Genomic DNA, 13,758 nt, shown 5'->3' with positions numbered 1-13,758 from the left:
TAGCATCAATACACTCTAGGGGGTTAATATTTAATTTTGTAGAAACTCTACCAAATTAGGGGTATAGTAGAGAAAATGCTTATTTGCTGGGGTTTTTAAGCTTTTAGTATTAGGTGATATTATCTTTTCATAGCTACAGTAAAGCAAGGATTATATGAGACACTTGGGTAATATGAGCGTATTCCTTGGCCATCTGTAGAAATGTCAGGCTGGATAATATCTTTCATATCATTATGTCTTGCCTGACAGATGGCCATATCCAGAGAGACTATAACTCCATTTTATATCTTTTCACATTCTGTAGGCCATCAATCAATATAACTGGGCTTTCTGAACAGGGAGGCAACTGAGGTAAATTTGTGGGAAACTAGTCAGAGACTGTCATGGCAAGTAGCCTACAACAGCAGTGCTAAAAAAGTAACATGCAACCGAGCTTCTACAGATAAAACCCTTCAAAATATTTTCAGTCCATGTCAACAGTTAATACATTTAAAATGTTTGAGCAAAAAATACACGTCAAAAGATGTTTTGGTCAGATTTGAGCAATTTTACCAAGCGTTTCAGAGGACATCCTTCTCGTGCTTTGTGTTCTACCCTTTCTAATTGTTCATGCGTCTTTTTATCCAGGCGTGACATGGGTCAGGCAGATGTGTTTATCTTTCCATGTGCAGTTTCCGTGTTGTCGTCACGGTGATGACAGATAGGCGGTCATCGCCCGGGCCACATTCCACACGCAACACCATCGACCCAATATAGTGTCAGATGGGTGAGACGCTGGTGTGTTTACACTGTAGGTTGGGGAGGAGAACATGATTCATGTTAGAGGCCTTTGATCAGTGACAGAGCACAAGAGTGTGGCCAACCAGGCGGAGACTGATCTGTTGGCATCGGGCCTAATCACTAGATTAGCCATCAGATAGCCTACCTTGCCAAGCCTAGCCCCCCAACACACACTGCTAATTAGGAAGTGGAGAAGTGGAACCATGTTCCAGAACATTAGAGAAAACAACAATTCTTCTTCATCATCAACTTTTGTAATTGGTGTTTTATGTAATGCATCTTGACTCATGGGGTGACCCATGGTGGAAACAGTGTGATTATGCAAAAATTCAAACAGGCTCAGGAAATGTGTACCTACACACGCGTGTACACACACACACACACACTCATCTACAACGACGAGACGGCCTACAGGGAGGAGGTGAGGGCCCTCGGAGTGTGGTGTCAGGAAAATCCTGTCGGGCTATATCACCGCCTGCTCCGCCCACAACCGTAAGGCTCTCCAGAGAGTAGTGAGGTCTGCACAACGCATCACCGGGTGCAAACTACCTGCCCTCCAGGACACCTACACCACCCGATGTCACAGGAAGGCCATGAAGATCATCAAGGACAACAACCACCCGAGCTACTGCCTGTGCACCCCGCTATCATCCAGAAGGCGAGGTCAGTACAGGTGCATCAAAGCTGGGACCGAGAGACTGAAAAACAGCTTCTATCTCAAGGCCATCAGACTGTTAAACAGCCATCACTAACATTGAGTGGCTGCTACCAACATACTGACTCAACTCCAGCCACTTTAATAATAGAAAAATTGATGTAAAAATGTATCAATTGCCACTTGAAACAATGCCACTTAATATAATGTTTACATACCCTACATGTATATATGTATATATGTAACGGTTTTCTTGACTTGAAGGAGAGGCGGACCAAAGCGCAGCGTGGTGGTTATTCATGTTTAATTTATAAAGACACTATATATGAATAAACTAACAAGAAACGTGAAAACCCAAAACAGTCCTATCTGGTGCAAACACAGAGACAGGAACAATCACCCACAAAACTCAACACCAAACAGGCTACCTAAATATGGTTCCCAATCAGAGACAATGACTAACACCTGCCTCTGATTGAGAACCATATCAGGCCAAACATAGAACTAGACAAACTAGACATGTAACATAGAATGCCCACTCAGATCACACCCTGACCAACCAAAACATAGAAACATACAAAGCAAACTATGGTCAGGGTGTGACAATATACTGTACTATATACCATCTACTGTATCTTGCCATCTTTATGTAATACATGTATCACTAGCTACTTTAAACAATGCCACTTTTATATGTTTACATACCCTACATTACCCATCTCATTATTCATCATACATTACATACCCTACATTACTCATATATCCAGACCCCTACAAATCAGCCGGGCTAGACAATCTGGACCCTTTCTTTCTAAAATTCTCTGATGAAATTGTTGCCACCCCTATTACTAGCCTGTTCAACCTCTCTTTCGTGTCGTCTGAGATTCCCAAAGATTGGAAAGCAGCTGCGGTCATCCCCCTCTTCAAAGGGGGGGACACTCTTGACCCAAACTGCTACAGACCTATATCTATCCTACCCTACCTTTCTAAGGTCTTCGAAAGCCAAGTCAACAAACAGATTACTGACCATTTTGAATCTCACCATACATTCTCTGCTATGTAATCTGGTTTCATAGGTGCATCTCAGCCACGCTCAAGGTCCTAAGCGATATCTTAACCGCCATCGATAAGAAACATTACTGTGCAGCCGTATTCATTGATCTGGCCAGGGCTTTCGACTCTGTCAATCACCACATCCTCATTAGCAGACTCGACAGCCTTGGTTTCTCAGATGCTTGCCTTGCCTGGTTCACCAACTACTTCTCTGATAGAGTTCAGTGTGTCAAATCGGAGGGTCTGCTGTCCGGACCTCTGGCAGTCTCTATCGGGGTGCCACAGGGTTCAATTCTTGGACCGACTCTCTTCTCTGTATACATCAATGATGTCGCTCTTGCTGCTGGTGAGTCTCTGATCCACCTTTATGCAGACGACACTATTCTGTATACTTCTGGCCCTTCTTTGGACACTGTGTTAACAACCCTCCAGGCAAGCTTCAATGCCATACAACTCTCCTTCCATGGCCTCCAATTGCTCTTAAATACAAGTAAAACTAAATGCATGCTCTTCAACCGATCGCTGCCTGCACCTGCCCGCCTGTCCAACATCACTACTCTGGACAGCTCTGACTTAGAATATGTGGACAACTACAAATACCTAGGTGTCTGGTTAGACTGTAAACTCTCCTTCCAGACTCACATCAAACATCTCCAATCCAAAATTAAATCTAGAATCGGCATCCTTCGCTCATGCTGCCAAACATACCCTTGTAAAGCTGACCATCCCACCAATCCTCGACTTCGGCGATGTCATTTACAAAGTGGCCTCCAATACCCTACTCAGCAAATTGGATGCAGTCTATCACAGTGCAATCCGTTTTGTCACCAAAGCCCCATATACTTCCCACCATTGCGACCTGTACGCTCTCGTTGGCTGGCCCTCGCTTCATACTCGTCGCCAAACCCACTGGCTCCATGTCATCTACAAGACCCTGCTAGGTAAAGTCCCCCCTTATCTCAGCTCTCTAGTCACCATAGCATCACCCACCTGTAGCAGGTAAATCTCTCTAGTCACCCCCAAAACAAATTATTTATTTGGCCGCCTCTCCTTCCAGTTCTCTGCTGCCAATGACTGGAACGAACAACAAAAATCTCTGAAACTGGAAACACTTATCTCCCTCACTAGCTTTAAGCACCAACTGTCAGAGCAGCTCACAGATTACTGCACCTATACATAGCCCACCTATAATTTAGCCCAAACAACTACCTCTTTCCCTACTGTATTTATTTTATTTATTTATTTATTTTGCTCCTTTGCACCCCATTATTTGTATTTCTACTTTGCACATTCTTCCACTGCAAATCTACCATTCCAGTGTTTTATATTTATATTGTATTTACTTTGCCACCATGGCCTTTTTTTTGCCTTTACCTCCCTTATCTCACCTCATTTGCTCACATCGTATATAGACTTGTGTATACTGTATTATTGACTGTATGTTTGTTTTATTCCATGTGTAACTCTGTGTTGTTGTATGTGTCGAACTGCTTTGCTTTATCTTGGCCAGGTCGCAATTGTAAATGAGAACTTGTTCTCAACTTGCCTACCTGGTTAAGTAAAGGTGAAATAAAAAAGAAATAAATAAATCTCATATGTATATACTGTACTCTATACCATCTACTGCATCTTGCCTATGCCGTTCGGCCATCACTCATTCATATATTTTTATGTACATATTCTTCATCCCTTTACACTTGTGTGTATAAGGTAGTTGTTGTGAAATTGTTAGGTCGTTACTCGTTGGTTATTACTGCATTGTCGGAACTAGAAGCACAAGCATTTCGCTACACTCGCATTAACATCTGCTAACCATGTGTATGTGACAAATAACATTTGATTTGATCTAAACAATGGCATCTACAGTGTGGGATACTATCTGTTTTTCTTCTTTGTCTTCTGTGCAGAGTGAGCCTTCCAACAGACAGAGGATGACCTAGAAGCCACCACTGCTGAGCCCAACAGAGGATAATATCACTTGTGTATGTAAGCAACAAAGGTGTGTGACAGCGCACAGGGCTCCACCTGCACCCAGGTCAGCCTGGCAAACATGGGGGACCACATCACACTTCTGCCCCCCTTCCTACAGCTGCTCCTCTGTAGCCTGTCAGGGGTATGGGGGTTCCCCTTCGGCCCTGTCCTTGACGTCACCCCCAGGACCACGGTGCTCTACCAAGGTAAGACCAGACCAAGGCTCCAGGTTGCGGTACACTAGACCAGGAGGTTGTCCTAGAAAAGTGACTACACCTGACCTAAAGAAATCTCTGGGACCGAGTTATAGGCTGTGGCATAGGAGTTTTTTCTGGTCATGCCATATGGCCTGAAAAAAATCCTGGCTATACTTATAGAATGTCTACGATAAACTAGTATCACGCTCACTGTGCTGATTCAATACAAAGGCTGCTCCAACTCCCTCCTGTTCACTTTAAACAAGTGGCACAGTTTTGGAAGTTGGCCCCGAAGACAGCCACCCCCTACTTGTTAATCCTCTCTCTCAAGTCCTGTCCTAGTTCACTTAGTTCACCATGCAGCTCTAATGAAACAATAGAGAATAGACAGAAGCTATCATCGCCCATAAAAGAGGAACCCTCTACGGTGGAGCCCTGTCCAGTGGCTGTGTTGAAAATGAAGTAGTGCTGAATAGATGATTGTACGAAGAAGGGTTAGGGTACGTCATTTATACACATCAGCCCCCCCCTCCCACACACACACACACACACACACTCCCCCATAGCAGCTCAGCCTCTCTTTCTCTATCTACTGCAGCAGAAGCTACTGCAGAGGGATCAGACCATCCCTGGCAGGCTCTTCAGACAACTATACTGTACCTGGCTGCTGTCAGCTCTCCAATCCTCTCCACTCCTGTCTTGAGAGGAGAAATATTATTAACAGACGAGGGGAGTGACGAGAGCCGGGTGCTTCGCCTGCCTGCACTGTGGTGCAGTCACAAAACCAGACTATTGCAGTGGAAAGAGATGGTTAGAGATAAGAGATAGACAGGGTGTTTAAATGGGCATTTTACTCAAAAGTCTTTGCTAGCTATGTTGCTCCTCACCGGAGGTAGTATTAAAATCATGTATGATGTGTAATTCACATGCAATGCTTGAGCACAACAGTAAAATGACATGAAACCACTGAAATGTAGGATGTCACTGGGTTCCCCATTCAGGGAAATGGATTCCAGATAGTGTGATGCAGAAGTATCAGTGAGTTCCTATGGGAACCATGTTATTGTCATGTTCATTTTTGTTCAGAAAGCCTCTACTGCTAATTTGGAACACTCTTTTATTATAGAAGTGTGTGGCACAGAGTCGGTCTATCTTATTTTTCTCCTTATCCTCGTAAAATGAAGCCATTGACCTACATTCGGACTCCCATGGGTTGTGTGTGTGTGTGTACGTTTGGGCGTGTGCATGCATGTATGATCCCTACTCACATTGAGAATCTGCACGGGCATGCACCCCCTGTCATTTTCCCTTCGAAACATGCCCAAGTGCAGAACTGGAGAGTGCAGAGTAGCACGTCCTAGAGGAAAATGGCCACCGGGCACTTGACTGGACTGTGTATGGAAATAAGGGCTATGTGGGTGGTGCTGGTGGTGGCACTGTGTTTGGTAGAGTCGGAGCATAAATGTATGTGTCGCTCTGGGTGGATTTATAATGCTTCACAGTTTGAGAGGGCGATCATTCATTTGCACATGTTTTACAGTTGGTCTGTAGGAGTGGGTGTACATTAACTCGCAATAAAACAGAGAAATCATTTAGAACCATGATAGAAAAAGGGCATATTTGACATACTGTAATTGGAGAAAAAAAAGTGTGTGTTTGTGTTCTTGTGTGTGTGCATTTGTTTGTGTGTGTGTGTCCCTCTCTGTGGATAGATGAATGCCTGACTCTGGTCTGAACTAGGGCTGTGGTGGTCATGACATTTTGTCAGCAGTTTATTGTCATGCAAAAGATTGATCTGTCTATGCCCTACGTCATTGTGAGGACAGACGCTGCGAGATGAGAAGCAAGTACAGGGAGTGAATATTTAATAACAGACACGAAACAAAACATGGACTGAGTCTGGACAAGGGAAACAGAACGACATTAATGCTGACACTGGGATGAAACAGGAATAGACAGATATAGAGGAGGCAATCAATAAAGTCATGGAGTCCAAGTGAGTCCAATGAAGCGCCGATGCATGTAATGATGGTGACAGGTGTGCGTAATGATGGGCAGCTCGGCGCCCTCGAGCGCCAGAGAGGGGGAGTGGGAGCAAGCGTGACTAAACTGTTGACAGCCCCCCTGCCTACTCTAGAAAGGAATAAAGGAGAGAGAGGAGGAGATGGAAGAACATTGTTGGGGAGATATGCTGTATAGCTAAAGGTAATGTGTCACCCAATTAATTATGAAAATGCCCTATTAATAGGCTATTCAAAATCAAATACAAATTCACTATAATTGTAGGCTACCTCTGTAAGTCGCCATGCACAATCAATGAACCAACAGCATCGCCATGGCCTATATGTTCTCTCCCTGACTCGTGGATAGACATTTTGGACCATAGCATAAAGTAACCAGTCCACCCAGCATGAATAATAATACAGTCCACATTCAAAGGCGATTACTTCAATTTGTTTAATTTTTGAGTATTTGGGAGAACCAATTATTGACCAAAGACATCTTAAATCAGTTTAGATGTGTGTTGTTCTGCCATGCTTACTATGCAGTAGGCAATGTATTGTATAACGGCACAATGCTAAATATAGGATAAAGAAAATAAAAATGAACAATCGTCATTTTAATTCAGTTTTTTGGGGCTCATAACCCTATGCGTATGGATGTTTTGAATTAATCATCACCTTAGAAAGTACTATCCATTTTGTTTTGTTAGGCTTTGAAACAACATCCACAACGAACACGTTTTAGACTCAGTTTCAACCTGTTGTTGAACGTCTTTCTTCAAACTGATCATCACAGTGAGGTGAGTTTTAAAAGCAAGATACTGTTTTGATGATAAGTGTTTGATGTGATTTTTGACTGGATTTGCATTGATGTCAGAGTGGTTAGAGGGACACTAGAGCCCTGAGTAGGACCCGATGGTTGTTAGCAAGTTGGGTACTTCCAAAGCATATCCAGAATGCATAAGAGGAGATTACCGTGACTCAACGGTCACATGGGATTTGACTGCGCTCATGACTCATTACTGCCGGTATGGCGGTAATACAGTCACTGCAACAGCCCTAGTCTGAACTCAAGGGTGTACCGAGGGGGTTGTCTCCCATGTCCTGCCCTCTGCTGGTGCCAACCAGACTTGAAGTAATGGAACCATGCAATATTGATGCATGTGTAAGATCTGTCTACTGTTGCTACGAGGAGAGGGCGGCGGAGGGCTTGATAGTAGTGGATTTCTGTATATTATTTAGACATGGTTTAGAATAGTTTTTTCTCCTCTCGAGTGGCGCAGCGGTCTAAGGCACAGCATCGCAGTGTTTGAGGCGTCACTACAGATTCTGGTTCTCGACATTAGCTCCCGCAGCCCGGGATCAACGTACAGACCATACAGGAGTTGCATCGATGGGACAAGACTGTAACTACCATTTGGGGAGGAAATACTGGTTAAAATAAAATAATCTCCTTGAAATTGCAGTTTCATCAGTTGGGAGATTTTATGTAGACTAGCATACCAATCCTGAGGCATGAACCTATGCGATTGTAAGGTAAATAAATAATAAATGGCAATGTTGACCTGTAAATCACAGGTATTTATTCAAGTCAGTTGTTGTGACGAGATGAACAGACAAAACAGTTAAAACATTTGTACAGAATAAAGGATAAATTACTCACAAAAATTAGAATGAGTTAACATAAACTCAATCTGGAAGCAAATGTTTTGTCTCTCTCAGCCTCTAGAGTAACTCTGCCTTTCATTCTTGTTGTATACAGCATTTTTACAATTTGTTCTCACCAGTCAGTATTTGCAGAAAATGGCTTCTTTTAATGTGAAATTCCTGCTGGTGACAATAGAGAGGAGTTGGAGTTATGCTCAGATGCTTTGGTCTCTTTCTCTGATGTTCCCTGGGCTTGGTTTTGACAGGATCTGAGCAGCGACAGACTTTGCGTAGATACAGTACCTGAAATAGCACCAGGATAGGAGTAGTGTACTGTATGCATTCACTGGGAGATTTTGCTTGATTTGCCACCGTGAGATAAAGATCTCTGCTTTCTGTTAATGCTGTGCGTGCACTGCTTTCATTGTTATATCGTCATTCGAAACAGTCACGGCAAAAGTTTATATTCGAAATAGACAGTCACGCTGATACAGGCAACCACGAGCACTGAGGTGAAAACCACAGTACTGCCAAAGATCACAAGCGTGATGGTAAATATGACAGACTTCACTAGTGATCGAGGGAACAGTCTTGTTTATGCTGACTGTGTGTGAACTGTTCCCGGTGGGATGATTCACTTAAGGAAATTAAGCCACCGAGGCTGAGGCAGCTATGCCGATCCTTTGGTCCAAATAATCTATTTAGAGATACTTTCAGACATTTTGGAGGTTTTTGAAAATAGGAAACAGGAAATGTTGGTCCTCTGTAGCTCGGTTGGTAGAGCATGGTGCTTGCTACACCAGGATAGCGGCTTACATATCATTGATCAACTTAGCAACAGCTGACAGTATTCACCAGTGTCTACAGTGGTTAAGTCATGTGACAACAAAACTTGAAAATGATTGAAACTGTTGTCCCCCCAGCACATGTAAGGGAGTTGAGGCATTTTCTACATTCAGCATCACTCCGTCAATGGAAATATAGTATTCTTTCCAACAAAGATGTCTACATATGGGGGTTACAACCATCCCAGCTCTGCAGATTTCACTGCAAAGAGACAGAATCATTCGATAATTTGTTTTGGTACCGCCCATATGTAGCTTGTTTTTCGTCGCAGGGTCAGGAATGGCTTAATTAAGAATTGCAGCATTTACCTGGAGCTAACTCTGCAAATAGCGCTGCTGGGTGATTTCAAAAGTCACAGTCAATCGATCAATAATATAATAATACTCATAGCAAATGTATTTTTATGTACAATATGTAGAATCTATGAGAATAGAAAGGTTCAGAACTTTTGTGAAACATCACAGCACAGATAAAAAAATATATATGGCCATTAGAAATGAAGACTGGATGGTGTTCAGAGATAGATGGGAGGTGTTGAGTGGAGCTGAACGCTGGGACTAACAACAAACAAAAGATAACTATTAAAGCAATAAGGGACGAGGGGGTGTGGCATATGATGCAACGTGGAGTGCCTGGATACAGCCCTTTCTCATGGTATATTGGCCATATACCACAAACCCCAGACGTGCCTTATTGCTATTATCAACTGGTTACCAACATAATTAGAACAGTAAAAATAAATGTTTTATCATACCCGTGGTATATGGTCCGATATATCACGGCTATCAGCCAATCCGCATTCAGGGCTCGAACCACCCAGTTTATAATGTAAGATATTCTGTGTCTGTAAAATGTATATAGTATGTACAGTTGAAGTCGGAAGTTTACATACACTTAGGTTGGAGTCATTAAAACTAATTTCTCAATCACTCCACAAATGTCTTGTTAACAAACTGTAGTTTTGGCAAGTCGGTTAGTACATCTACTTTGTGCATGACACAAGTCATTTTTCCAACAATTGTTTACAGACAGATTATTTCACTTATAATTCACTGTATCACAGTGGTTCAGAAGTTTACATACACTAAGTTGACTGTGCCAGATAGTAAACAGCTTGTACAATTCCAGAAAATGATGTCATAGCTTTAGAAGCTTCTGATAGGCTAATTGACATAATTTGAGTCAATTGGACCTGTGTACCTGTGGATGTATTTCAAGGCCTACCTTCAAACTCAGTGCCTCTTTGCTTGACATCATGGGAAAATCCAAATAAATCATCCAATACCTCAGAATAAAATTGTAGACCTCCACAAGTCTGGTTCATCCTTGGGAGCAATTTCCAAACGCCTGAGGCACCACGTTCATCTGTACAAACAATAGTACGCAAGTATAAACACCATGGGACCACGCAGCCGTCATACCGCTCAGGAAGGAGACGCATTCTGTCTCCTAGAGATGAACATACTTTTGTACGAAAAGTGCAAATCAATCCCAGAGCAACAGCAAAGGACCTTGTGAAGATGCTGGAGGAAACAGGTACAAAAGTATCTATATCCACAGTAAAGCAAGTCCTATATCAACATAACCTGAGAGGTCGCTCAGCAAGGAAGAAGCCACTGCTCCAAAACCACCATAAAAAAGCCAGACTATGGTTTGCAACTGCACATGGGGACAAAGATCGTACTTTTAGGAGAAATTTCCTCTGGTCTGATGAAACAAAAATAGAACTGTTTGGCCATAATGACCATCATTATGTTTAGAGAAAAAAGGGGGGGCTAGCAAGCCGAAGAGCACCATCCCAACTGTGAAGCACGGGGCTGACAGCATCATGTTGTGGGTGTGCTTTGTTGCAGGAGGGACTGGTGCACTTCACAAAATAGATGGCTTCATGAGGGAAGAAAATTAGGTGGATATATTGATGCAACATCTCAAGACATCAGTCAGCAAGTTAAAGCTTGGTCGCAAATGGGTCTTCCAAATGGACAATGACCCCAAGCATACATCCAAAGTTGTGGCAAAATGGCTTAAGGACAACAAAGTCAAGGTATTGGAGTGGCCATCACAAAGCTCTGAACTCAATCCAATAGAAAATTTGTGGGCAGAACTGAGAAAGCGTGTGCGAGCAAGGAGGCCTACAAACCTGACTCAGTTACACTCTGTCAGGAGGAAGGGGCCAAAATTCACCCAACTTATTGTGGGAAGCTTGTGGAAGGCGTTTGACCCAAGTTCAACTATTTAAAGGCAATGCTACCAAATACTAATTGAGTGTATGTAAACTTCTGACCTACTGGGAATGTGATGAAAGAAATAAAAGCTTAAATAAATCATTCTCTCTACTATTATTCTGACATTTCACATTCTTAAAATAAAGTGGTGGTCCTAACAGACCTAAGACAGCGAAGTTGTACTTGGATTAAATGTCAGGAATTGTGAAAAACTGAGTTTAAATGTACTTGGCTAAGGTGTATGTAAACTTCCTACTTCATCTGTATACTCTGGAAGTTGAAGCCTAAGTGTTGTTGTCTGTTAGTTTACTCTAATTAGGGGAGGGATGGTAGGGTTAGGGGAAAATAATATAGGAACATATTGGAAGTGATGATTGGAAGTGATGCAGACAATTACATTGATGGAAGCTACATTCTATCTGCAATATTAAAGCTGGTCTACCCCTAACTTAATACAAATTATAACAAATAATACTTTGTATGCTTAGAAATAATCAGAATTCATGTAAACATTCCATTTTATAAGCCATAGGTTGTCTTAAAAGGTGTTCTCTTGGCACAGCGTGGGGTAAACTGAGCCAAGGACAGGGCAAGTTAAGCCGCCTACACATTTCTGTACTGAATTAAGTATTAACACTACTTTTTATATCATGTCTATCTTTATTTCCTAAACACTCTTCAACACAATCACAATCTCTTTTGGTCTTTTAATCATTTTAAGCATTTTATAACACAGTCTTAGCACCTAATAAAACATACTTTTTTTGAAACACTTTTAGCATGGGCCAGACCCTGTTGTTACCTCATATCCCAGTAATAATGCCTTGCGTTACGCCTGGGAAGAAAACACTTCAATATGATACATTTGCCACTGGCTCAATTTACCCCAAGGTTCTCTCTCTCTCTCTCTCTCTCTCTCTCTCTCTCTCTCTCTCTCTCTCTCTCTCTGTCTCTCTCTCTCTCTCTCTCTCTCTCTGTCTGTCTGTGTCTCTCGCTCTCTCTCTCTCTCTCTCTCTCTCTCTCTCTCTCTCTCTCTCTCTCTCTCTCTCTCTCTCTCTCTCTCTCTCTGTCTGTGTCTCTCTCTCTCTCTGTCTGTGTCTCTCTCTCTCTCTCTCTCTCTCTCTCTCTCTCTCTCTCTCTCTCTCTCTCTCTCTCTCTCTCTCTCACACACACACAGATACTGAATGAGTTTTGAGTCAGGTGAACTGCCATAGATGCAAAGTGTGTGTGTTCAGTGTACACACAGGGTGCATTCGACAATGTTAAATAGAAACCGCCCTTTCAGCTCAGATTCAACTGGCATGCCCCCTCGCTTTGTGGTCTCTCATCATCGATTAACAGAGCCCAATGTGCAGCTTGTGCTGTGGGTTTAGAGCAGGAACCGCAAGCCAATATATGTCTCTTTCGCTCTCTCTCTCTCTCTCTCCCTCTTTCTACCTGTCTTTTTGCTTAGTCAGGAGAAGGCGGGCCTTCCTAATACTTATGTGTAGGGCTGTCACAATTATTGTATCTTGTAACCGACCTTGGTTTGTCTTGTCATAATCATTTTAGTACATTTGTTGTAGGAGGGGGGATTCAACTTTATTTTCAAGTAGATTTACCCAATAAACTTTGAACATTTTTTTACGTGCAGAAAGGCAGAGGAGCATCAATTCCAAAAGTTCCACGCTGTCAAAACCATTTGTTTTTGAGACAAGGTGTCACCAAAGCTGTGCTGTATTGATTAGGTATGTCGTAGGTCATTTTCAAAGATGCATTATGATACATTACAAGCTTAAAAAATTAATAACATACAAATAAATTATGACATATACCTTGGTCATTAGCATGACAATTAATTGTTACCCAAAATTCCACAATTGTCATAGCTGTACATATGTGCTTGTTTGGCCTCAGAACATTGCCTTCGGAGCAGCTCATTGGTCAGGCTTCAAACAGACATCAAGGAATCTTCGCCCCCAACTGCCTTGGGTGGCGGCCATTTTGCGTCATCCTCATCATTGTCATCATGCGTGGCATGTTACGTCATATGGTCTGCCACTATTTATTTTATGTAGAATCCAAGCCACTTCTCGTGCACACTCTTGGATGACTCATAGAATAAGTGAAAAATGAAATGTGTTTTACATTGCCATGGGCTATCATTGTGATAGCCATGGGCTATCATTGTAATCTTAGACTAAACATACCATTCCTGTGGGGTTCAAGTTGGGTTGTTTAGAAAGGGACAGTTATGGTGTGAGTGTGTGTCTGTATGTGTGTGTCTGTCTGTCTTCCTGCGCCTGTGTGTATTTGTGTCTGTGTGCACGCACATCTGTCAATGTGTTTGTGTCCTGCTGTGTCGTGAATGCACCTACCTCTCCTCATAATCCCCCCAGTGT

The 13,758-nt window shown here is 42.5% G+C and overlaps 1 protein-coding gene across 1 annotated transcript in view; it reads left to right on the top strand.

The window, feature by feature from the left end:
- Positions 1-13,758, top strand: part of LOC118357604 (semaphorin-4G-like) — a 63,266-nt gene that overhangs the window by 16,168 nt on the left and 33,340 nt on the right. The window contains exon 2 of the mRNA XM_035734888.2: positions 4,396-4,665. Coding sequence (XP_035590781.1) covers positions 4,539-4,665 — 127 coding nt within the window. The 5' untranslated portion in view covers positions 4,396-4,538. The remainder of the gene's footprint in view (positions 1-4,395; positions 4,666-13,758) is intronic.

Source organism: Oncorhynchus keta, chromosome 24, assembly GCF_023373465.1.
Source record: "Oncorhynchus keta strain PuntledgeMale-10-30-2019 chromosome 24, Oket_V2, whole genome shotgun sequence".
Taxonomy (NCBI): domain Eukaryota; kingdom Metazoa; phylum Chordata; class Actinopteri; order Salmoniformes; family Salmonidae; genus Oncorhynchus; species Oncorhynchus keta.
Note: the sequence above shows the minus strand (reverse complement) of the source record. Positions and strands in the feature narration are given on the sequence as shown.